At 35.4% G+C, this 25,978-nt stretch overlaps 1 protein-coding gene across 1 annotated transcript in view; it reads left to right on the forward strand.

Moving 5' to 3' along the window:
- LOC123548560 (sodium/hydrogen exchanger 8-like) overlaps window positions 1–25,978 on the forward strand; it is an 83,383-nt gene that overhangs the window by 4,569 nt on the left and 52,836 nt on the right. The window contains exons 2-6 of the mRNA XM_045335912.2: window positions 5,386–5,525; window positions 7,833–7,913; window positions 8,418–8,467; window positions 9,490–9,573; window positions 12,907–13,008. Coding sequence (XP_045191847.2) covers window positions 5,386–5,525; window positions 7,833–7,913; window positions 8,418–8,467; window positions 9,490–9,573; window positions 12,907–13,008 — 457 coding nt within the window. The remainder of the gene's footprint in view (window positions 1–5,385; window positions 5,526–7,832; window positions 7,914–8,417; window positions 8,468–9,489; window positions 9,574–12,906; window positions 13,009–25,978) is intronic.

Below are 25,978 nucleotides of genomic sequence, written 5' to 3' on the forward strand. Positions count from 1 at the left end.
CCTGGAGAGCAAATGTGTCTATGTTTTAGCACATGTGTCTATTTAGCTGAGATTTGTGCCGTTTATTCAAACACTTCTGTACAGTCCGGCGGGGTAAGGAGATTTTTGACAGTTTTAGAAAATATCGCCTCAAATATAGTGCTTATTGGGAGCAAGTAACTGTTAAAACACTTTTTATGTAAAGGGCTATCTCTTAAAACAAAGCGTGTGTATTTTCATAGAATTATTCAGGGTTGTTTCTGAACAATCGGCCGAAAACCTAATGCAACGCCGTTCCGAGTGGGTCGCCATGCAACGCAATCAAGTGGATACCGTTCTGTGTCTTACTTGATAAGTCTCATCCGTCTTAAAAACAGTCATTAAAGCCTAACAATGAATAAACTTAGAGAGTTTATATCATTGTAATGATCCCGCCATTTCTAATATCTTGTACTAAATATAAATAATACATTTTATGCTCGCTTAAAATTTAACATATTTTTGCAGACATTGTCAAAAAAACATCAACACAAAAACATAAAGCAAGGATGAACATCGAACAATAACATAAAGTAAATAATAGTAATAGTTCGTAAAAACAAGAACCAGTTCAAGGATATTTATCTCCTCCACGAATGGTACTGAACAGCATGCCAAAAGCGGGTTGACTCTTTAAATCAGTATAGTTATAGCGGGTTACTTTTTAGTCCCTTAAAACCAATACATTGCGATTTGTTGTGCATTTAAGCTGTTCATACAAAATAAATAAAGTTTGGTTCATGATAAAAGTATTGATCAGTTGTTTGTACATATTTTCATTCATATTCCTGGTGTAGCGTTCATTTATTTTCAGAGAGATAAATCACAGAGAACGTTAAAACTGGCCAGGAAAAAGACAAGATTTTATTTGGCCTCCATAAAACAGAAACGATGTAATAAACTTCTATGGTCGCCTTTCAAAAACAAAAATACAAATGAAATACAGACACCAATGAAAGGAGATAAATGGACTAGCAATACTAAGAGAGACGTGGCTTCATGGAGCGGAATTCAATATAAGTTTTAAGTAGCTTGTTTTCCAATCCATTCGATTAAAAATTCCTTTGTTTGTTTGTACTATCTTGATTGATGTATGCATTTTTATCAAATTTTGTTAATTTAAATATAGTACTCATGTTTGTATATACAATTTGTGGAAATAAATATAGTTTAAACTTAGAGAGACGTGTTACAGTTGTACTATTTAACTGTCTCCAACAAAACGTTTTTTTTTTCATTGATGTCTGTGTTTCATTTGTATTTTCATTTTTAAACGGCGACCATAGAGTTTTATTACATCGTTTCTGTTTTATGGAGGACAAATAAAATCATGCTTTTCCCTGGCCAATTTTAACGGTCTCTGCGATTTATCTCTCTGAAAATAAATGAACGTTTCACAAGGAATATGAATGAAAATATATACAAACAACTGATCAATACTTTTATCATGGACCAAATTTTATTTATTTTGTATGAACAGCTTAAATGCACAACAAATCTGTAATGAAATCGCAATGTATTGGTTTTAAGGGACTAAAAGTAACCAACTATAACTATACTGATTTAAAAAGTCAACCCGCTTTTGGCATGCTGTTCAGTACCATTCGTGGGGGAGATAAATATCCGTGAACTGGTTCTTGTTTTAACGAACTAATACTATTATTTACTTAATGATATTGTTCGATGTTCATCCTTGCTTTATGTTTTTGTGTTGATGTTTTTTGACAATGTCCGCAAAAATCTGTTAAATGTTAAGCGAGCATGAAAATGTAAAAGTACAATTTATTAGAAATGGCGGGATCATTATGGTGATATAAAACTCTCCAAATTAATTTATTCATTGTTAGGCTTTGAAAATAATAATTGTTTTTAAGACGGGTAAGACTTCGCAAGTAAGACACAGAACGGTATCCACTTGATTGCGTTGCATAGCGACCCACTCGAAACGGCGTTGCATTAGGTTTTCGGCCGATTTTTCAGAAACAACCCTGAATAATTCTATGAAAATACACACGCGTTGCTTTAAGAGATAGCCCTTTACATAAAAAGTGTTTTAACAGTTACTTGCTACCAATAAACACTATATTTGAGGCGATATTTTCAAAAACTGCCAAAAATCTCCTTCCCCCGCCGGACTGTACAGAAGTGTTTGAATAAACGGCACAAATCTCAGCTAAATAGACACATGTGCTAAAACATAGACACATTTGCGCTCCAGGTGCACCCATCGTTTTCATTTGATTGCTTATTTAACGGGTAGAAATTCCTTTAAATCATACTTACAATACCGAAAATTTGTAGTATCGGCCATATTTCTCCATCTGATCGGCGTAAAATTCACCGCTCTAACAACGTTGGAACCACTTGATCTGATAAAGCTATGGCCAGTGTGGTTATGGTGTATTATGGTGTGTTTCTCAGGTGAGCGACCTAGGGCAATCTTGGCCGGCTTGTTTATTATTAATTGACATGTAAATACAGTTAAAATAACTTTTAGAATAGATTTGTTCAAGGAAATACATCTAAGAACATCAGCTGAAATGAACTTGTTATTAATGTTACAGGGAGGTAAAGCCAATGTTACTATGTAAATTACATATTGATTTGTTTCCCTTGGATATGATCATTCTGCAGATTCTGGACGCCCTTACAATTAAAAATCTTTTTTTTGCTCAGATTTACTAACATATTTTACAAACACAGCAACTTCTGAACGAAAGGGAAATAACTGGATCTGCTTTAAGCTTTATTACATTTAAGCTTTTTGGTTTGTTCCCCATGAATTATTATGTTCTAAAGTTTTCCTTTTTTACGCTTAAAAAAAGAAAATTATCACCAAACAAAAAAGGCAACAACTTCAAAATGTGTTATTATTTTGACATCTTAATACTAAACAATAGGATAATTATTGTTTTGGGTTTTCTTGGAGGTGAAAAGACCTTCCCTATTTTCGACAATGTTGGTATTTCCAGTAAATTTGCTTAGCCAGTGCATGTCAAGCGGCGGTCATGTAGTATTTCGGTAGAATAAAGGAAGTTCTACACATGTTCTCATTTCAGGAAATTGAAAGTAAATCAATAAATTAATATCAACATACCGTTTTATACATCTTTTATTTACTCCCAAAACCGGTACTTCAGTGACACTATTATTTAATCACTAGGAAGCATAAAAATAGTTTAAAAGTTCGTCTGGGGTCAAAAACTAGGTCACTAGGTCAATTAATGAGAAAACCTTGTTAATAAGTTACAGACTCACTAATGGCAACATTTTCTTCTTGATATTCATAAAACTTTGTCAGAATATTTGTCTCTGTGAAATTACATCATTGGGTGACCTGAGGTCAGCAACTAGCTCACTAGGTCAAATCATTAAAAAAACACTTTGTAAACATTCTAGAGGCCACATTTTCTACTTGATTTTCATAAAACCTTGTCAGAGTGTTTTAGTTTGCCTTTTAGATTCAAAACTGTGAAAACTGTGTTACATGAGGGCAAATGATAAAAAAGATCTTTATCAATCTAGAGGCCACATTTTATACCTGATAATCAAAAGTATTATCAATGTCTGTCTAAATGAAATTTAGTATGAAATACAAGACCTGAGTACTCCGGATCAAAATTAAGGTCACTATGGCAAATCATTGAATAACCCTGGCTTACACTTTAGAAGCTACATTTTCTAGCTGATGTTCATAAAATTTGGAATTGTGTTTTTTCTGTTTGAAATACAGGTCTGTTTGTTCAAAGATTGGTTATTTGAGGTGAAAAAGTAGGTTACTAAGAAACATTGTTAACTCCCCAGAGGTCACATTTTCTAATTGATCCTTTATAAATTTTTGTTAGAATGTTTGTCATATGAAAAGTAGGCCAAGTTCAAAACTGGGTTACCTGAGGTTTTAATCTGGGTCAAATCATAGAAAACTGTGTTAGCACTCAAGAGAGGTCATATTTTCTATTTTATTTTCATGAGGCTTGATCCAAATGTTTGTTTAAAACCAAGAATAAGTTTGTAATTGGGTCACATTGGTAACAAACTATATCAAGTTAATGATCTACCAAATTTATACATAACATGATCAGATTGTCTATTTCTATGAAATCTAGTTTAAATAGTTTCACAGAATCGTGTTCCTTCAGTGACCCACAGCCAGGTTTGTTTAGATCATGCCACTTCGATTTTTTTTTAAATCCAAATTTCACAGATAGTTTTTCATGTGTGACCAACTACCAAAATTGTACACTCGGGTGAAAATCTAGGGCCATCATCATGGCATCATGTATAATCTGTCTCTGTCCACATTTTCAAAAGGCTTTTATGCAGTCAGATGCTAAGCTTTAGTTAAAAGGTACTAATAATGTTTAGGCTAGAAGTCACCTATCCTTTCTCTAAAATCTCTTCACTTATCTCTAAATCAGCTTGAGGGCAAAGTGACTTGAGGTTACCTTTTGGACCTGAAATGATATTTAAAGAGATTGTGGGTTTTTTTTTGTTGGTAACAAAAGTTTCACCATAGCCACATGTATTGTATTTTTGCTAACCAGATGTTGTAAGTAATATTAAGGAATATTAAAAAAATGCCAGTATTTTAGTTCCTGGACTATTGGTGATTTTTTTTTGCAATGAAAATTAAATCTATAGGTGCATTGTAAAATGGATCTCATCCAAACACTTAAAAATTGAAGAATATATTCGCTGACATGCCAATTTTGTCTACTATCAACCATTAAATAATTTTGCCAAGAAATGTTTTACTCATACAGTCAAACCAGTGAACAAAGACCACTCTTCGGAACAAGCAAAAGTGGTCTTTGTTCACAGGTGGTCTTTATTCAGGGGGAAGGGTCACTTTTCAGTTAGCCATTATCATGCCGATAAAAATAATTTTTACAGCTTCTTGCTTTCTTTATGTTCTGTGTATCAATTCGGCCGGTGCAAACTTGGAAATTTTCAATCAGGCAGTAATTATTATGTTTGTTGTAATGCAAAAGTCGTGAAAATTCGGTGGATTTCAAATATTGTCATGCCGGAACAGTCCAGCCTGGTCGCTATTGGGTGGGGGGAGGGGGGGTGCAAATATGACCCTTGGGAATGAATTAGGCTGGTCGCTGGTCGCGGTCGCCAGGTGGTCGCTATTCATGGCCTTTTTATGAGCATTTTTCTATGGGGGAACCAGAGACCGGTTGTTGTCAACAGGTGGTCGCTATTCACGGGTGGTCGCTAGCACAAGTTTGACTGTATATTTAAATTTTACAATCTTACAAATTAAAAAAAAATTATTGAAGAATTTATGTTCACTTTCTGAAAATAAAAAAAATATTTGACATATTGCATATAACCATGTTCACTTTCTTTATTCTTTATCAGTGACAATGGCACAACAACTACAAGTACTGTAAAAACAACTTTGAAGCCAACTAATAGCCCTCCAGATCTACCTGATGTGGGCGAGTCAGAAAAAGAACACAAAAGCAGTCTTACTATATTCTTCATTCTGCTTGTTATTGGTAAGGGAAGATATTTCATTTTCTTTGTTTTGCTTGTTATTGGTAAGGGAAACATATATTTTTCAGACATTCTGCTTGTTATGGGTGAGAGAAAATATGTCATATTCTTCATTCTGCTTGTTACATGGTGTTTCATTTTGCTTGTTATTGGTAAGGGTAAATATTTTATAGTCTTCATTCTGCTTGTTATTGGTGAGGGAAAATACTTCATATGCTTCACATTCTGCTTGTTATTGTTGAGAGAAAATATTTCATATTCTTCATTCTGCTTGTTATTGGTGAGGGAAAATATTTCATATTCTTCATTCTGCTTGTTATTGTTGAGGGAAAATATTTTATAGTCTTCATTCTGCTAGTTATTGGTGAGGGAAAATATTTCATGTTCTTCATTCTGCTTGTTATTGGTAAGGGAAAATACTTCATATTCTTCATTCTGCTTGTTATTGGTGAGGGAAAATATTTCATATTCTTCATTCTGCTTGTTATTGTTGAGAGAAAATATTTTATATTCTCCATTTTGCTTGTTATTGGTGAGGGAAAATATTTCATATTCTTCATTCTGCTTGTTATTGGTAAGGGAAAATATTTCATATTCTTCATTCTGCTTGTTATTGATGAGGGAAAATATTTCATATTCTTCATTCTGCTTGTTATTGATGAGGGAAAATATTTCATATTCTTCATTCTGCTTGTTATTGGTAAGTGAAAATATTTCATATTCTTCATTTTGCTTGTTATTGGTCAGGGAAAATATTTCATATTCTTCATTCTGCTTGTTATTGGTCAGGGAAAATATGTCCTACTTGTTATTGGTAAGGGAAGATATTTCACTTTCTTTGTTCTGCTTGTTATTGGTAAGGGAAAATATTTCATATTCTTCATTCTGCTTGTTATTGATAAGGGAAAATCGACTACTTCTTCAGTTTCCATTTAATTGAAATGAGATTTGATATATGTCATTCACATATTGTTGGAACTTTAATACCCAATTATTTCTAGAAATATGGCCCTTTTTATGCCCCTGGCATCTACTGATGTGGGAGGCATATAGCGATTGTCCTGTCCGTTCGTCCGTCTGTCCGTCCATATGAGATTAACCAAATGGGACTGTTTCGTCTAGCATCAATACCCCTTACTAGAATGACTTGATACTAATGCAGATGTAACCTGTGACCATTCCTCATCTTCAGACATCACGTGACCTCAGTTTGACCTTGACCTTGTTTTGGACTTAGATTGCTTTGTATGGGCCATCTCTTGGTTAACCAAATGGGACCGTTTCCTCTAGCATCAATATCCATTACTAGAATGACTTGATACTAATGCAGATGTAACCTGTGACCATTCCTCATCTTCAAACATCACCTGACCTCAGTTTGACCTTGATCTTGACCTCGTTTTGGACTTAGGTTGCTTTGTAAGGGCCATCTCTTGGTTAACCAAATGGGACCGTTTCGTCTAGCATCAATACCCCTTACTTAGAATGACTTGATACTAATGCAGATGTAACCTGTGACCATTCCTCAACTTCGAACATCACCTGACCTCAGTTTGACCTTGACCTTGTTTTGGACTTAGGTTGCTTTGTATCGACAAGGATGCCACCGGGGGCATCAAGCGTTTATTGAACGCAGCTTCTTGTTTAACTTTGAAGTATAAAAACTACATCAATTTCTATACTTTTGTGTAATTAACTGCTCTATAGGAACTTCATAACTGAAATGAAACTTGGGATACGTCATCACTATCAAGCAGAGATGTCCAATTTTTCTGAGTTTTGTACCAGATTTTTAGCTGAGCTTTTGTGATCATGCGGCGTCCGGCGTCCGTGCGTGCGTAAACTTTTGCTTGTGACCACTCTAGAGATCACATTTTTCATGGGATCTTTATGAAAGTTGGTCAGAATGTTCATCTTGATGATATCTAGGTCAGGTTCGAAACTGGGTCACGTGCAGTCCAAAACTAGGTCAGTAGGTCAAATAATAGAAAAACCTTTTGACCTCTCTAGAGGCCATATTTTTCAATGGATCTTCATGAAAATTGGTCAGAATTTTTATCTTGATGATATCTAGGTCAACTTCAAAACTGGGTCACATGAGCTCAAAAACTAGGTAACTATGTCTAATAATAGAAAAAACAACGACATACTCAGTTCAGACTGGGTCATGTGGGGACAGGTGAGCGATTCAGGACCATCATGGTCCTCTTGTTGTTTCAGTTATGCCTCTTTTAATATAATTCTGACAAACATTTTCTGGGAGCATGTATCATACATTTGTAAGTAATTTTACATTCTTGTTCTTTCAGCAATCTGTATTCTGATGACACACATGTTGTTGCAGACTAAGTTCCACTACCTACCAGAGAGTATAGCAGTTGTCTTAGTTGGTAAGCAGTTATATATTTCTCCAGTCGTGTTTCAACCTGTTATATTTGTTTCAAAATTCCTTTTAAAACTGCAAAAAACTGACTTTACCTATGTTTAAATATCTTTAAATCATTAGTTTTAGTTGCTGGTTTAATGATCCTTGCATTTTAAGAAATAAATAACCAGTTGAGCCATGCCATGGGAAAACCAACATAGTGGCTTTGCGACCAGCATGGATCCAGACCAGCCTGCGCATCCACGCAGTCTGGTCAGGATCCATGCTGTTCGCTTCCAAAGCCTTTTGCAATTAGAGAAACTGTTGGCGAACAGCATGGATCCTGACCGGACTGTGCGGATGCGCAGGCTGGTCTGGATCCATGCTGGTCGCAAAGCCACTATGTTGGTTTTCCCATGGCACGGCTCAGTTAATCTATATAACACATTGTTGCTGTAATTGTACTTCTCTACACTTGTTTAATGTATCTAAGAATTTATGTTGTGTTTTTTGTTTCTTTTGATTTTAGGTGCTCTGATCGGATTGGTACTAAAGATTTTCAAATTTGGAAACTGGAGTGTAAGTTTTGTAGTTTACATGTAAGCTGGACTGTGAGGTTTTTTTTTCTCTACATGTAAACTGGAGTGTAAGTTGTGATGTCGACATGTAAATCGGAGTGTAAGATGCTAACCATTTCTCTGGCTATGCAAGATCCAACTTAAAGGGATCCAATAGGGCCCTTAAAGTCATTACTGTGGACTGGACAGTTTTCATATGTTTATTTCACAAATTCACATAACACATACTTGAGATCACAAGAATATTTGTTTTGTATTAAGTAATCCTCAATATAATACAGCTAATTATTCACAAGTGTTCTGAATTCACATGCTGCACTGTTCACAAATGTTAGCAAAAAATAAAACAACTGCTAATTTTACTGAATTTGCAGTATTTAAGATTAAAGGTGTTATAACAATTTTTTTTCCAATGAAACAACACAACATAGAAGAGATGTACAATGATATATAGTACAGTGAAACCTGTATTAAGTGGCCAGCAAAGGGAGAAACATAATTTATCTAGTTAAGGCAGATAATTATAGGTTATTAGCTTTGTATCGGGAAATATGTACGAGTTCTTCAGCGGAAATATTGCGCGACTTTAGGAGCACAATATTCTTCAGCTGAAGAACGAGTGCATATTTCCCGATGCAATGATAATAACCTTTTTATTACATACGCATCTACACATATAAATATTATGTAAATATCATAAATATGTTCAAATGCCTGAATAGGATTGACAATACTGAACTAAATAGAAAAAATAGTGCAACAACACACACTGAATTACGTCACGCAACCGATATGAAATTCAGGCGTCGGTGTATGGAAAAATATTGACGTTTCCGGTACCAGTGTAACTTAACGGGAAATAGAAACGAGTATGTAATAACTACCAAATACAAGTTGAAATCAGAATAAAAGTTAGTTTGGGAAGATTGGTCACAGACTGCTCAATACAGGCGGCCACTAAGGGCCTAAGGCAGGTACAACTGTACTTACTTAACCAGAAAAATTGTATGTTTTAATTTTCAGAAAGAAGAGGCCTTCCCACCGACAATCTTCTTTATTGTTCTTCTACCTCCTATCATTTTTGAGTCAGGATACAATCTTCACAAGGTATAAATACACTAAATACTCAAATTACACCAGAAATATTACTGACATAATTGATGACATAATTGATACAAATAGTTCTAGTTCCAATTTTTTGCTCTCTGTAATTTGAGGATTATGAAGTCACATGACAGGTCTTTTAAGGTTTGATAGCTTTTCATCATGTAAAAGATTCACTTGGGAATTCATTTCAAAACTTAGGTCGTAAGACGAGAACTATTTATATCAAGCATTATTTCACTAACATTTTTGGTGTGACTTGACATTTTAGTGATTTTATAGTAGTTTAGTTATTCTCTTATTTTTGTGTCCCCTCAGAATGTGGAGCACAAATTTCTGTTGTTTTTAGCTCACATAGTGACAAGGTGAGCTTTTGTGATCACCCTTCGTCTGCCGTGCGTGTGTGCGTCAACAATATCTTGTCTGCACGATAGTGGTTTCATTTATGATTTTATTTTAACCAAACTTGCACACAACTTGTATCACCATAAGATCTCGGTTCCTTTCTTGAACTGGCCAGATCCCATTATGGGTTCCAGAGTTATGGCCCCTGAAGGGGCCAGAATTAGCTATTTTGACCTTGTCTGCACAGTAGCAGCTTCATTTATTATTATTATTATTATTATTATACCAGATTTATATAGCGCCCTTTTCATGATCAATTTCACGTTCAAAGGCGCTTTCCATAGTTCAAATGCAGCCAAACAGGGCGCATAATTCATCCTCTACTAGTACAGACACAGAGCAATCTGACCAGAGGGACAGAGTGAGACAAAGCCCCCACGACAGAGAGATCAGAAATCAGATACAGGCTTGTCCGGCTAACTTAGCCTAGCTCGTTGCGAATAGACAGCCTGGTTCTTTAACGTGCCCAGTGTATAGCACTGATACACGCAAGGATTGCCTGGGTTCCTGACCAGTACACCTCTAGTTGGGTGGGAAACACTGAAAAGCGTTTCTGAAAATTCCCGAGTAGCTGCCGGGGATCGAACCCCCGACCTCAGGATTGGAAGGCCAGTGTGCAAACCACTGAGCTATCCGTTCACCACATGATTTGAATTTAATCAAACTTGCACAAAACTTGTGTCACCATAAGATCTCGGTTCCTTTCTTGAACCGACCAGATCCCATAATGGGTTCCAGAGTTATGGCCCCTGAAAGGGCCAAAATTAGCTATTTTGACCTTGTCTGCACAATAGCAGCTTCATTTATGATTTGATTTTAACCAAACTTGCACACAACTTGTATCACCACAAGATCTTGGTTCCTTTCTTGAACTGGCCAGATTCCATTATGGGTTAAAGAGTTATGGCTGAAAGGTCCAGAATTAGCTATTTTGGCTTTTGCAGCCATATAGACTTCATTTATGGTTTGATTTGATACAAACTTCCAAAATATCTTCAACAACAATAAATCTTGGATTCCATGATGAATCTGTCAGATCCAATCGTAGGTTCTAGAGTTATTTTATATCTGATTACCTGCCCTGATTGTAATCAAAATGGATTTATATGAGTAAGTACTTATAGGACTTATTTGAAATATCATTATTGTCATTAATTGGACTGAGACAATCAGGGTAGATAACTATGGACTGATTTTATGTCAAATTACCTCCCTTTATTTCAAATTAAAATGGGTATATCTCCGTAACTAATGAAGATACTGATCTGAAATTTGACATATCTGTACCTTGTAAGAATTTTTTTTCTTTTTGGTTAAATTTCTTCCCTTTGTTGTTCTTGTCCTTTGGACTTAGATATTTTTTCTGAGGACTTAAATTTATTTTTAATTTCTTCCCTTTGTTGTTCCTGTCCTTTGGGCTTCATGTATGAAACTACTGGCCTGATTTGAAAATAATTTTATTTGAAGTAACTTTAAGAAAATTTCAACTATATTTTCTCATAATTCTTTTGATTGATCTTGATTATGATTTTTTGACCTTCTTGTCCTTAAGTGCAATGATAACAGGTGAGCGATATAGGGCCATGATGGCCCTCTTGTTAAAACTCTTTAAATTGAAATTCTAAATCAGTTAAGATTATCACCCACTGTATGAACACACAAAAAGAAGCTATTGAAAGGGCAATAATGCCTAGAGTCCTGTCCCTTTGTTAACTCGAATAGCCTTTATGTACATAAGGCTCATGTGCTGGTTATTTTTGTTTTAGTTCTGTGACAGTTTTCAGTTGAACAAAAATAATTTCTAAAATATTTGTATTAGCTCTGGCCAGTATTCTAAAAGGAAGTGAAAATTTTCCAGCATTAAAAAATGATAAACTTATCACTTACCTTATTCACAGTGTCTTCATTGACAATTTTAGGATAAAATGGCTTTTTAGGACCTTAAGGGATGTAACACAACTGTATTTTAAGTTTGGTTCAGGGTTATAAAAACTGAGTTTGGAGTTCATACTCAGAATGCAGCCTTTCCATTGGTTAATTTCAAATTTGTGCTCAGAAACAACCAATCAGATGTTGGAGTTTTGAGACTGTTCTGGAAACCCAGTTTTGTAACCTTGGGCCTAGCTGTTCTTTAATGTCTAGTGGCCCGCCCGCTTAGCTCAGTAGGTAAGAGCATTGGTCTACGGATCGCGGGGTCGCGAGTTCGACCCTTGGGCGGGGCACATGTTCTCCGTGACTATTTGATAAACGACATTGTGTCTGAAATCATTAGTCCTCCACCTCTGATTCATGTGAGGAAGTTGGCAGTTACTTGCGGAGATCAGGTTTGTACTGGTACAGAATCCAGGAACACTGGTTAGGTTAACTGCCCGCCGTTACATGACTGAAATACTGTTGAAAAACGGCGTTAAACCCAAAAACAAAAACAAAACAAGTTAATGTCTAGTGCTCATTACCTGTAGTTTTACTGGCTATAATGTCAAAGAATGAAAAAGAATCTGTCAAGATTTTGCTTAACACATCAACACTAGAGTCAAGTTAGGGTTTTTAACCTTCTGCCTGCTGGTGGCAAGCGATTCTGCCTTTGCAGCCAGTGCAGACCAGTGGTCATGGTCTGCACTGTTTGTTATTTAGTCAGTAAATTTTTCAGTGAACTCCACTTTGAATGATAAGTGGTACTGCCCAAATTGAATGATGGACCAGTCCATTAAAGAAATTTAGCAGGCTAAGGGTAAATAGTTTACCATGAATGTTGTTAAAAAATTAATATTCAGCTTCAGACTGTATTTTCACAAAGCACATAAATTTTACCTACACATATAAATGAAAGTGAAGTATCTACTAAATAAATTTATACTTGCAGTAATAATTGTGCTGTTTTATAATATTCCCTATCTTTTATAATGGAAATGAGTTTATTTTTATTTTCAGGGCAATTTTTTCCAGAATATAGGTACCATCCTTGTGTTTGCTATAATAGGAACAGCTATATCTGCAATGGTTGTGGGTGGTGGGATATATCTGCTAGGACAGGTATACACTCTTTAGATTGCTTTGCTATAGTAATATCAGTATCTTAACTAAAGGAGGGGCCTTTGTGGCCGAGTGGTTAAGGTTGCTGACTTTAAATCACTTGCCAATCACTGCTGTAGTTCCGATGTAGAATTCTTTCATGTAAGGAAACCATCGTACGGAAGGTTGGTGGTTTTACCCAGGTGTCAGCCCTAGGGTCTTCCTCTACTATCAAAAGCTAGGAAGTTTACTATATGACATAAAATAATGGTGTGATTTTGAGGCACTGACTTCTAGATTGTACAGCAAAAAAGAGAAAAAATTTAGATGATAGGAAATTTTTGCTATAATTCTTAAGAAGGCTTTGAAACTTAGTTAATATGTGTTATGGAAACACATGAAAATTAAATGTTTTTTTTACTAATTTTTCGATTCAAAATTTAAAAGCATTTGTAACAGGGTACTGCAGGTAAACTGCCTTAATTATAAAGTTTCATATTTGATGGTCAAGTTTGAATTACTCTGTGGTGTATTCGTTAAAAAGGTTGGTAAGTTTCTTTATTGCCGAGGCAGTTTGGGATCAATTTCCAAATTGGACATGTTTTTTTTTATTTTGCATTTTTAGCTCGACTTTTCGAAGAAAAAAAAGAGCTATTGCACTCACCCCCGTGTTGGCGTCAGTGTTGGTGTCAGCGTTGCTGTTGGTTAAAGTTTTTGATAAAGTCAAATATCTCTGTTACTATCAAAGCTATTGACTTGAAATTTAAAATAGTTATTTACGATCAAAGTCTACACCAGGAGAATTAGTCCCCATAACTCTGATTTTTTAATTTTGACAGAGTTATGCCCCTTTTTAACTTAGATTTCTTTTGGTTAAAGTTTTTGATAAAGTCGAATATCTCTGTTACTATCAAAGCTTTTGGCTTGAAACTTAAAACAGTTATTTACTATCAAAGTCTACACCAGGAAAGACAATCCCCATAACTCTAATTTGAATTTTGATAGAGTTATGCCCCTTTTTAACTTAGATTTTTTTTGTTAAAGTTTTTGATGAAGTCAGATATCTCTGTTACTATCAAAGCTTTTAACTTGAAACTTAAAATACTTATTTACTATCAAAGTCTACACTAGGAGAAACAATCACCATAACTCTGATTTGAATTTTGACAGAGTTATGCCCCTTTTTAATTTAGATTTTTTTGGTTAAAGTTTTATAAAGTTTTTACTGGCAAAGCTCTGACTCAGAGTCAAGCACTGAGAAAAGTCAAGTGTGTCGAGCCCTGCATTGGGTTTGATATTTGTTTGTCCCTAAGAAAAAGATAATTAGTCATTTGGTTGAAAGGTATGTTACAAACAAAGATATATAAAATACAAAAGGTAACAAATTTTAAATGTTTATCATGTTATTCACTGAAAAATGAAATGCAGTAACAATATACAGGTACATTCTTTTCTTTTTTTCTACATATTATGCCTTTCAAACTGGATTTCCTACTGATAAAAACTGCAACAGAAAACCAAACTTTTCTTTGGTCAGTAGGATGTTAGTTTTGGAGGGGTACATGGAATCTGTTTTCCTACCAAAACTTCCATGAATTAATTTCTAATATGGTTAAAGAAAGAAGACAACTAAGTTTGCAACGCATTTCGTATTAAAATACTTCTTCAGGCAAACATACAATGTATACAAACATATGTATGACGTCAGTTAACATGACATCATAACGTCAAAAGTATGACGTTACGTTTGGCACACTATTCGAATTACATATATATATAGTCCAGAAAAACAGCAACAGAACCTATAGTTGTAAGAACAATAATATAAAGTAAATAAGTACCATATATAAATTAATTTCTGTAAGATCAGGTGCATTAAAAAAATTTGAGGAAGTATTTGCAGACAATATTTTTAGCTCACCTGTCACATAGTGACAAGGTGAGCTTTTGTGATCACGCAGCGTCCGTCGTCCGTGCGTCTGTCCGTGCGTTCGTCCGTCCGTAAACTTTTGCTTGTGACCACTCTAGAGGTCACATTTTTTGTGGGATCTTTATGAAAGTTGGTCAGAATGTTCATCTTGATGATATCTAGGTCAAGTTCGAAACTGGGTCACGTGCCATCAAAAACTAGGTCAGTAGGTCTAAAAATAGAAAAACCTTGTGACCTCTCTAGAGGCCATATATTTTACAAGATCTTCATGAAAATTGGTCAGAATGTTCACCTTGATGATATCTAGGTCAAGTTTGAAACTGGGTCACGTGCCGTCAAAAACTAGGTCAGTAGGTCTAAAAATAGAAAAACTTTGTGACCTCTCTAGAGGCCATGTATTTCACAAGATGTTCATGAAAATTGGTCAGAACGTTCACCTTGATGATATCTAGGTCCAGTTCGAAACTGGGTCACGTGACATCAAAAACTAGGTCAGTAGGTCAAATAATAGAAAAACCTTGTGACCTCTCTAGAGGCCATATTTTTCATGGGATGTGTATGAAAGTTGGTCTGAATGTTCATCTTGATGATATCTAGGTCAAGTTCGAAGCTGGGTCATGTGCGGTCAAAAACTAGGTCAGTAGGTCTAAAAATAGAAAAACCTTGTGACCTCTCTAGAGGCCATATATTTCATGAGATCTTCATGAAAATTGGTCAGAATGTTCACCTTGGTGATATCTAGGTCAAATTCGCAAGTGGGTCATGTGTCTTCAAAATCTAGGTCAGTAGGTCAAATAATAGAAAAACCTTGTGACCTCTCTAGAGGCCATATTTTTCATGGGATCTTCATGAAAGTTGGTCAGAACGTTCAACTTGATGATCTCTAGGTCAAGTTCGAAACTGGGTCATGTGCCATCAAAAACTAGGTCAGTAGGTCAAATAATAGAAAAACCTTGTGACCTCTTTCAAGGCCATATTTTTCATAGGATCTGTATGAAAGTTGGTCTGAATGTTCATCTTGATGATATCTAGGTCAAGTTCGAAACTGGGTCACGTGCGGTCAAAAACTAGGTCAGTAGGTCTAAAAATAGAAAAACATTGTGACCTCTCTAGAGGTCATATACTTCATGAGATCTTCATGAAAATTGGTCAGAATGTTCACCTTGATGATATCTAGGTCAAGTTCGAAAGTGGGTCACATGCCATCAAAAACTAGGTCAGTAGTTCGAATAATAGAAAAACCTTGTGACCTCCTTAGGGGCCATAATTTTCATGGGATCTGTATGAAAGTTAATCTGAATGTTCATCTTGATGATATCTAGGTCAAGTTCGAAAGTGGGTCATGTGCCATCAAAAACTAGGTCAGTAGGTGAGATAATAGAAAAACCTTGTGACCACTCTAAAGGCCATATTTTTCAAGGGATCTGTATGAAAATTGATCTGAATGTTCACCTTGATGATATCTAAGTCAAGTTTGAAACAGGGTCACGTGCGGTCAAAAACTAGGTCAGTGGGTCTAAAAATAGAAAAATCTTGTGACCTCTAGAGGCCATACTTGTGAATGGATCTCCATAAAAATTGGTCAGAATGTTCACCTTAATGATATCTAGGTCAAGTTTGAAACTGGGTCACATGCCATAAAAAACTAGGTCAGTAGGTCAAATAATAAAAAAACCTTGTGACATCTCTAGAGGCCATACTTTTCATGGGATCTGTATGAAAGTTGGTCTGAATGTTCTTCTTGATGATATCTAGGTCAAGTTTGAAACTGGGTCAACTGCGGTCAAAAACTAGGTCAGTAGGTCTAAAATTATTAAAATCTTTTGACCTCTCTAGAGGCCATATTTTTCAATGGATCTTCATGAAAATTGATCTGAATTTTCACCTTGATGATATCTAGATAAAGTTCAAAACAGAGTCACGTACCTTTGAAAACTAGGTCAATAGGTCAGATAATAGAAAAACCTTGATCTTCATGAAAATTGGTCAGAATTTTTATCTTGATAATATCTAAGTCAGGTTCAAAACTGGGTCACATGAGCTCAAAAACTAGGTCACTATGTCAAATAATAGAAAAAACGACGTCATACTCAAAACTGGGTCATGTGGGAAGAGGTGAGCGATTCAGGACCATCATGGTCCTCTTGTTACGTATTTAATCTGTCGTGTTTCTTGTAACAGCTCTAGCTTTACAAAGGACAGATTTATACTGAATGTACTAGATGGCTGAAAAAAACAACACAAAGTACATTAACTGTCAAATCATCTTGTATTCTTAGTAATAAATTGTGTAAGTTATAGTAAAAGCCATTCTGGGAAAATACTCCAGATTGAAAGTTCAGTAGCTAATGGCATGGGTTTAACATGTTAGCAATATTTAGAAAGCTCTATGTTTTATCTATGTACTGTTTTTTTTTAGCTCACCTGAGCACGAAGTGCTAAAAGTGAGCTTTTGTGATAGCCCTGTGTCCGTCGTCCATCGTCGTCCGTCCGTCGTCAACAATTTGACTGTTAACACTCTAGAGGTCACAGTTTTGGCCCAATCTTAATGAAACTTGGTCAGAATGTTACCCTCAATAAAATCTTGGACAAGTTCAATATTGGGTCATCTGGGATCAAAAACTAGGTCACCAGGTCAAATCAAAGGAAAAGCTAGTTAACACTCTAGAGGCCACATTCATGACCATATCTTAATGAAACTTGGTCAGAATGTTAATCTTGATGATCTTTAGGTCAAGTTTAAATCTGGGTCAGGGGGGTTCAAAAACTAGGTCACCAGGTCAAATCAAATGTAAAGCTTGTTTACACTCTAGAGGCCACATTTATGATAATATCTCTATGAAACTTAGAATGTTAATCTTGATGATCTTTAGGTCAAGTTCAAATCTAGGTCAAGTGGAGTCAGAAACTAGGTCACCAGGTCAAATCAAAGGTAAAGCTTGTTAACACTCTAGAGGCCACATTTATGACTATATCTTAATGAAACTTGGTCAGAATGTTAACCTTGATGATCTTTAGGTCAAGTTCAAATCTGGGTCAGGTGGGGTCAAAAACTAGGTCACCAGGTCAAATCAAAGGAAAAGCTAGTTAACACTCTATAAGCCATATTTATGACCGTATCTTAATATGTTAATCTTGATGATCTTTAGGTCAAGTTTAAATCTGGGTCAGGTGGGGTCAGAAACTAGGTCACCAGGTCAAATCAAAGGAAAAGCTTGTTAACACTCTAGAGGCCACATTTATGACTGTATCTTCATGAAACTTGGTCAGAATGTTAACCTTGTTGATCTTTAGGTCAGGTTCAAATCTGGGTCATGTGGATCAAAAACTAGGTCACCAGGTCAAATCAAGGGAAAAGTTAGTTTACACTCTGGAGGCCACATTTATGTCCATATCTTAATAAAACTTGGTCAGAATGTTAATCTTGAAGATCTTTAGGTCAACTTTCAATCTGGGTCAGGTGGGGTCAAATACTATGTCACCAGGTCAAATCAAATGTAAAGCTTGTTAACACTCTAGAGACCTAATTTTAAGTTTGAAACTCATGGGAATTGATCAGAATGTTTGTCTTGGTGACCTCTAGGTCAGGTTTGACTCTGGGTCATGTGGGGTCAAAACCTAGGTCACTAGGTCAAATCAAAGGTAAAGCTTGTTAACAATCTAGAGGTCAAATTTGTGACTGTATCTTCATGAAACTTGGTCAGAATGTTAATCTTGATGATCTTTAGGCCAAGTTGGAATCTGGGTCATGTGGGATCAAAAACTTGGTCACCATTTCAAATAAAAGGAAAAGCTAGTTAACACTCTAGAGACCACATTTATGACTATATCTTTATGAAACTTGGGCAGAATGTTAATCTAAATGATCTTAAGGTTAAGTTCCAATCTGGGTCAGGTGGGGTCAAAAACTAGGTCACCAGGTCAAATCAAAGGTAAAGCTTGCTAACAATCTAGAAACCACATTTATGACTGTATCTTCATGAAACTTGGTCAGAATGTTAATTTTGATGATCTTTAGGTCAAGTTCGAATCTGGGTCAGGTGGGGTCAAAAACTAGGTCACCAGGTCAAATCAAAGAAAAAGCTAGTTAACACTCTAGAGGCCACATTTATGACCATATCTTAGGGATTTAGCGGTGACAGGTTGATAGGTTTCAAGCAAAGAAATATATTTAATTGATCTAAGATTGAGCAGACAAATTTGGACTGTGTTTTTACTTAGTTACAGACTGTACTTATAATTACTAAAACCTTCAATAATTATCGTCTACAAGTGTTAAGGTGAGCAATATGTAGAGATTATAAGTACATTTTTTTTTTCAAAACATAAGTATGAAGTGAAAAAGCTTTGAAATGCAGGCAAATGTCCATATATTTTTAAAAAATAGATATATTTTAACAGTTGATATATTTAAAATATTTTAACCAGAAGTGTATAGTTATGAGCATTTAATATTTTCATATAAAAGAAAATCTTGTGATCAAGGAAATGCAACTCTTCATGGAAATCTAGAGCAGAAACATCAAAGGGACATAATATATTGGGTATTTTCTATTTGGGTGTATTTCATTTTACATTCAACATTGATCTGGATTGCTAGATAATGCTCCATTAAACTGTTCTTTAAATACATAGAACATCATGGAACAGTCTGATAACCTTCAAATACATGCTGTAACCGGGACTTGAACTCAGGACCTCTCACCTAAGGCAAACACTTTACCACTTCGCTATAACATCAGTATCTATAGCTTGTCAGTGTACGTGCACCTATGTATTCTCTACCCGACCACATTACATGGACTGGAAAAATTTTGTGACAATAACATGTTTGGAGGGCGTATTTAGCTTGTTAGCTAACAGCAATTTTCTTGTATAGAAAAAAATATAATCTAATTTTGCCAACATATTTAATTTGTCAAAACTGCCCAAATTCCTCTGACATGTTTTTAGCTCATCTGATTGTTTGAAAGAAAAAAAGATGAGTTATTGTCATCACTTGATTGGCATCTGCATTGCCTGGTTAAGTTTTTTGTTTTGGTAAGCTTTTCTACTAAACTATCAAAGCTATTGCTTTAAAACTTGCAACTCTTGTTCACCATCAATAGCTGACTCTGTACAGCAAGAAACATAACTCCATCCTGCTTTTTGCAAGAATTATGGCTCCTTTTGGACTTAGAAAATATTAGATTTTTTTATATTAATCATCCTGAAATATATGATTTTGAACATGAACCATCACATGCTTCTTCTTTTTGTATACTAGAAATTATTATGGAAATATGAAAAAATACATGCAATAGCTTAAAATGACTATAGCGTGTTTACTGAAAATACACTAAGTACAATTAGAAATTGCTTAAAAAGGGAGCACAAGTCTATTCTTTTTGTAGTGTCAAAGAAAAATATTCACTGCCTAATTATGATAAATGTTTTAGAGATATGGTAGGTCTAAAAATCATTTTAAAAGTAAACAGTTTGCCATAGGGAGAGAGTTTCTGAAAAAGCTATTAGCTTCCTACTCAATCCTTTATGTTGATATATGTAACATTGTAATAACTGCAATTATGTTGAATAAATATTGTTTAAACCAACAGTTTGCCACATGGTTTTTTCTCTTCTCCATGTCGCTCAGACAAACATTAGCTTTTGAAAAGCCTACACAGTTTTCTTTATATGGAAAACACCTCACCTGAATTCGCTGGTCAAATTAATTTGAAAGAAATGTTTCTTGGATGACTCTACCAAAATTGTTATTGCTTGAGATGTGAAAGTCAGGTGAGTTATCTACCATGGCCCTCTTATTTAATAAAAAGCAAGTTTGTTAAATGAAGAAAAGACTGAACTATAAAGATAAATATCAGACACTAAATGAAAAATAAAAAAAGTTTATAAAATAAAAGAAATGGAAATAACTAACCTGCTGAATTTACAGAAGTTGCCTACGTAGATTTTCCAAATAATTTAACTCAACTAATCTTTCAAGGGAAATGACTGTCCTACATCATTGTGTATGATAGCCATTTGCATTAAGTCCCTTATAATTTATTATGGCCACTATGGGAGTTTCAAATATGTATAAAATATGTATAATTTTGCAATGCTTAAGAGTTATAATATATTATGAACTATTTGTACGCAATTGGTGCTGGCGCGTGATTCCAGTTTGGTTAAAGTTTTGATGTATTTATGACCTCCCCCCTCCCCATGAGTGGTGGGGGCATATAGATTTGGTCTCGTCCGTCTGTCTGTCCATAGACACAATCTTGTGCGCACCATCTCTCCTCATCCCCTTGACACAATTTAATGAAACTTCCCACAAGTGATCAGTAACAACAGCAGTTGTGCATGGGGCATGTTAGGTTCTTTCAGAAAAAAAAATTGCAGAGTTACGGGACTTTGTTTTTTGTTACTTTACTATATACATAGACACAGTCTTGTGCGCACCATCTCTCCTCATCCCCTTGACACAATTTAATGAAACTTCACACAAGTGATCATTAACAACATTAGATGTGCATGGGGCATGTTAGGTTCTTTCAACAACAAAAATTGCAGAGTTATGGGACTTTGTTTTTTGTTAACATACTATGTACATACAGTCTGCATATGCAATCTTGTGCGCGCCTAATCTTCCGAACCCTTGCACACAATTTAATGAAACTTCACACAAGTGATCAGTACCAACCCTAGTTGTGCATGGTGCGTGTTACGTTCTTTTAGATAAATATTCTGCATAGTTATGGGACTTTGTTTTTTGTTACTATATTGTATACATACAGTCTATATACATACAGTCCACATAATTATGCAATCTTGTGTGCGTCAAATTGCAGTTTACTGTGTCAGTGCATGGGGGGGGGGGGGGTGGGGGGGTACATTCATCATCTTTAGTGATAGCTCTAGTTATTTTTAGCTTAAAATAATAAATGTAGCCGCTCATATGAAACATTTTACTGAGAGTACAATTTATTACTAATCAAATAAACTACTTTCTACATACGTGTGCCATTGAATGCAAACCCCTACCAACTATTTTTTAAGTCAGTGATGTACATGGAGTATAACCCAATGGCTATTATAATTATGATAGTTTAAGTGACCATCTACTTCTAAAACGTTAAACTAAGTGAAGCTAGACAGATACACAATGTGAAAGGTGCTTGCCTGAAGAGTTGCACAGTATGATTTTACAGGTGTTGTATGGTACGGTACGTAACCGAATGGAAGATATTCACACACTTTGTACAATTGACAGGAAAAACTAGTAAAGTTTAATTACATTAATTTTTTTAAAATCAAAATTATAAAAGATTTCAGTCATTAATGCTTTGAAAGCTGCTCACAGAATCATTTGTCGGAAACTACTGTAGATTAACCAATTAACGTTAATTAGACTGTCCTTTCGGAGCCCCTGTTTGGGGACGCATGCGCAGATAAGGCTGGCATGGTTTACATCCTTGCAAAGAGAAAAGACTAACGTTTATAGTTTTGTAGATTATTTTTGTAAACAATTTGTATTTAAAAATAAATATAGAGAAAACCTTCATTTTTTATCGGAAAGTCGGAAACCAGTATTACTTATAGTAGGGTGACAATCGAGTCAAAAGGGCTCTATTTTTAAAGTTACCTGGACCCCCCTGTACAACAAGATAAGTTATATACCAAAATGTTCGTAATAGACTGAAGTTTCAGAAACTACCGGCATAAATTGGCATAAGTGGTGGCATTCTGAGAAATCCAAGATGGCGTCCAAGATGGCCGCCAAAAATTAAAAATATCATTTTTTGCAATTTTGTGGATCCCTATATTGCACATAATGATTTTAATTAATTTTTATGTCTTAAATATGCAAGAATACACATTGATATGACCATTTATTGGTAAATTTTGTGAATTTTCCATTAATATTGCCAAAAAATAGACAAAATGTTCCCATAAAATGGTTAAATTTAGGGTATGGGGTGGCGTTTTTAACAGCAGAACAAAGGTCTGTTTATGAAATTTGAATAGATTTGTGCATGGAAATCAACTGTAACCTTCAGGTAATAAAAATAGCTACATGACATAGGAAAAGAGGTTAAATACTTTAATCCATAAGCTTTCATAAGTGGGTGGGGTAATTTTGCACGCTTTTTAGATATAAATGCGTACACCAGTACATTTTATATTTTTAAACTATTTATTAAACTTTACCTGTTAGCTTTGATTGCTCTGTGTGCATAGTTTATTACAATCATGCTACATTTAGGCTAAAAGAATGTACTATCTGAAAGCGAAAATCAAAGATGGCTTCCAAAATGGCTGCCACTTACACTGAAAATGGTCCAATATAAGGCTAAATTTCATTCATATGAGTGGCAATTGGACTTAATGACATAAAAGTAACAAAACATATTGTATTAAACAGAATTCATTCATATTTATTCATTTTGGATAGAAAACAGATATTAAATATACTTTTAAAAGCTTTTTATAAACGGATGGGGTACTCTGACATGCGTTTTTAGCTCACCAGAACACAAAGTGCTAAAGGTCAGCTATTGTGAGCGGTCATTGTCCGGCGTTCGTCGGCATCCGTCTTGCGTAAACATTTGCCTTGTGAACACTCTAGAGGCCACATTTGTGACCCAATCTTTATGAAACTTGGTCAGAATGTTAGTCTTGATGATTTCTAGGTCAAGTTTGAAACTGGGTCATGTGGGGTCTAAACTAGGTCAGTAGGCCAGATCAAAGGAAAAGCTTGTGAACACTAGAGGCCACAGTTGTAACCCAATATTTATGAAACTTGATCAGAATATTTATCTTGATAATTTCTAGGTCAAGTTCGAATCTGGGCCATGTGGAGTCAAAAACTAGGTCAGTAGGCAAGATCAAAGGAAAAGCTTGCGAACACTCTGGAGGTCACAGTTGTGATTCAATCTTTATGAAATTTAGTCAGAATGTTTGTCTTGATGATTTCTAGGTCAAATTCGAATCAGGGTTATGTGGGGTCAAAACTAGGTCACCTGGTCAAATCAAAGGTAAAGCTTGTGGACACTTTAGAGGCCACAATTTTGATTGAATCTTTATGAAACTCGGTCAGAATGTTTGTCTTGATGATTTTTAGGTCAATGAGTTATGTGGGGTTAAAAACTAGGTCACTAGGCCAGATCAAAAGAAAAGCTTGTGAACACTCTAAAGGCCAAAGTTGTGACCCAACCTTTATGAAACTTGGTCTTGATGATTTCTAGGTCACGTTCGAATCTGGGTCATGTGGGGTCAAAAACTAGGTCAGCAGGCCAGATCAAAGGAAAAGTTTGTGAACACTCTGTAGACCACAGTTGTAACTCAGTCTTTATGAAACTTGGTCAGAATGTTTGTCTTGGTGATTTCTAGGTCTAATTTTAATTTGGGTCATTTGAGGTAAAAAACTAGGTCACATGGTCAAATCAAAGGAAAAGTTTGTGAACACTCTAAAGGCAATAGTTTTGACTCAATCTATATGAAACTTAGTCAGAATGTTTTTCTTGATGATCTTTAGATTAAGTCCGAAACAGGGTTATTTGGGGTCAAAAACTAGGTCAGTAGGCCAGATCAACTCTGGTGAGCGATAAAGGGCCATCATGGCCCTCTTGTTACTTTACAGTACTGTACTGGTGTATCGAGTTACTGATACACGCCACTTGTGGTATTTCTTAAAATTAATGTAACCTTTCTTTAATCCAAAACAATCGCAACAGATCTATATTTGCTTAAAACAAAATGAATTCATCGAATTTTGGATATACTTCAGTTCTGTAGAAATGTATTATTTAACAACAGGTAATGTAGTGTAACTGAATAACACAAAGTTAGATAAATGGCAAACTTAAAGTTTGCTTTAACTGTAAACAGTAGGATAAGACTGCAAGGGACAGCTTTAGTTCATAAGTCTAATAGTCATGCACCAAAAGCTAATATTGTAAATACGTTTTGGCATGTATCTGTGTTGTCAATGCAGCCTTTACATTCACAGGCATGTGTACATGACTGCTCATTTCTTGTGCAAATGCAGTTACCAGAGCAAAAATCTTTACAGAGACACACTAGGTCACTTAGGAATTCGGGTGCTGCAGCAGGCTGAGACGTTATGTGTGGGCTATATAGACCAGTATCTGGATCAACCATGAAATCAAAATCGAGTTGGATCAGCAAACTAAAATTTTTATTTGCTGCATTTCTCCAAATTAGTATCTGATACGTACAGCGGAGTAAATGCAACATAAAGCTGTCGTTAGTTGGTGTAGCTTTCTTGGTTTCACCCGCTTTGTTTCGAGAACGATACTTGAACGCAAGGAATTTAAAAAAGACAATTTGAAGATCCATAAATGTATCCCACAAAAGCAGTGGCAGCAGGCTTAGACTTGAAAGACAAACATGGTGCACTACCAAGACTGGAGAGATCATGAAGTTGTTCTGCACATTTCAGCAGTACCTAGAATGCATTCTTTTTACCCACACCATACATTGAGGAACAAGTGTCACATCCTATAACACAGTATACAGGTAACAAGATATCCTGTTGGACTGGCGGCAACTTCGCAACCACTACATGGATTGGTATATATCTGGTAAGGTCAGTATGTGTAGATCTTCGACCAGTTTTGAGAAAGATTGTGTCAATACCAAGACTACCTGTGTGAAGAGTTAACAGAACCAAAACGTCTGTTTCTGGGCTAATAAAATCTGTAAAAAGATCCTTTGGAACCAAGAATAATAATAGCAGACTCAGTTTGACTGAGTCTGTTCATGAGAGATAATGAAATGTGCAACACCTCTAACAACGGCTTTCCTGGTGCCAAGACTGGATGTATATGCCAAGTGTAATATCATCCTACCATCAGCTTCTTCCTGACTTGATTCCATATGATAAACAAAAGAAACAGCACTACAACAGACTCGTAGGATTTTTTCATCCATACCACCTGAAACAAAAATAACTTTATCTGTCTCAAGCAGATTATGACAATTTTCTGTCAAATATCTTGTATACAGCTTTATTAACTCATTCTTGCTTTTGCTCCAAGTCAAGACTTTCTT

Source organism: Mercenaria mercenaria, chromosome 6 (assembly GCF_021730395.1).
Source record: "Mercenaria mercenaria strain notata chromosome 6, MADL_Memer_1, whole genome shotgun sequence".
NCBI classification, from domain to species: domain Eukaryota; kingdom Metazoa; phylum Mollusca; class Bivalvia; order Venerida; family Veneridae; genus Mercenaria; species Mercenaria mercenaria.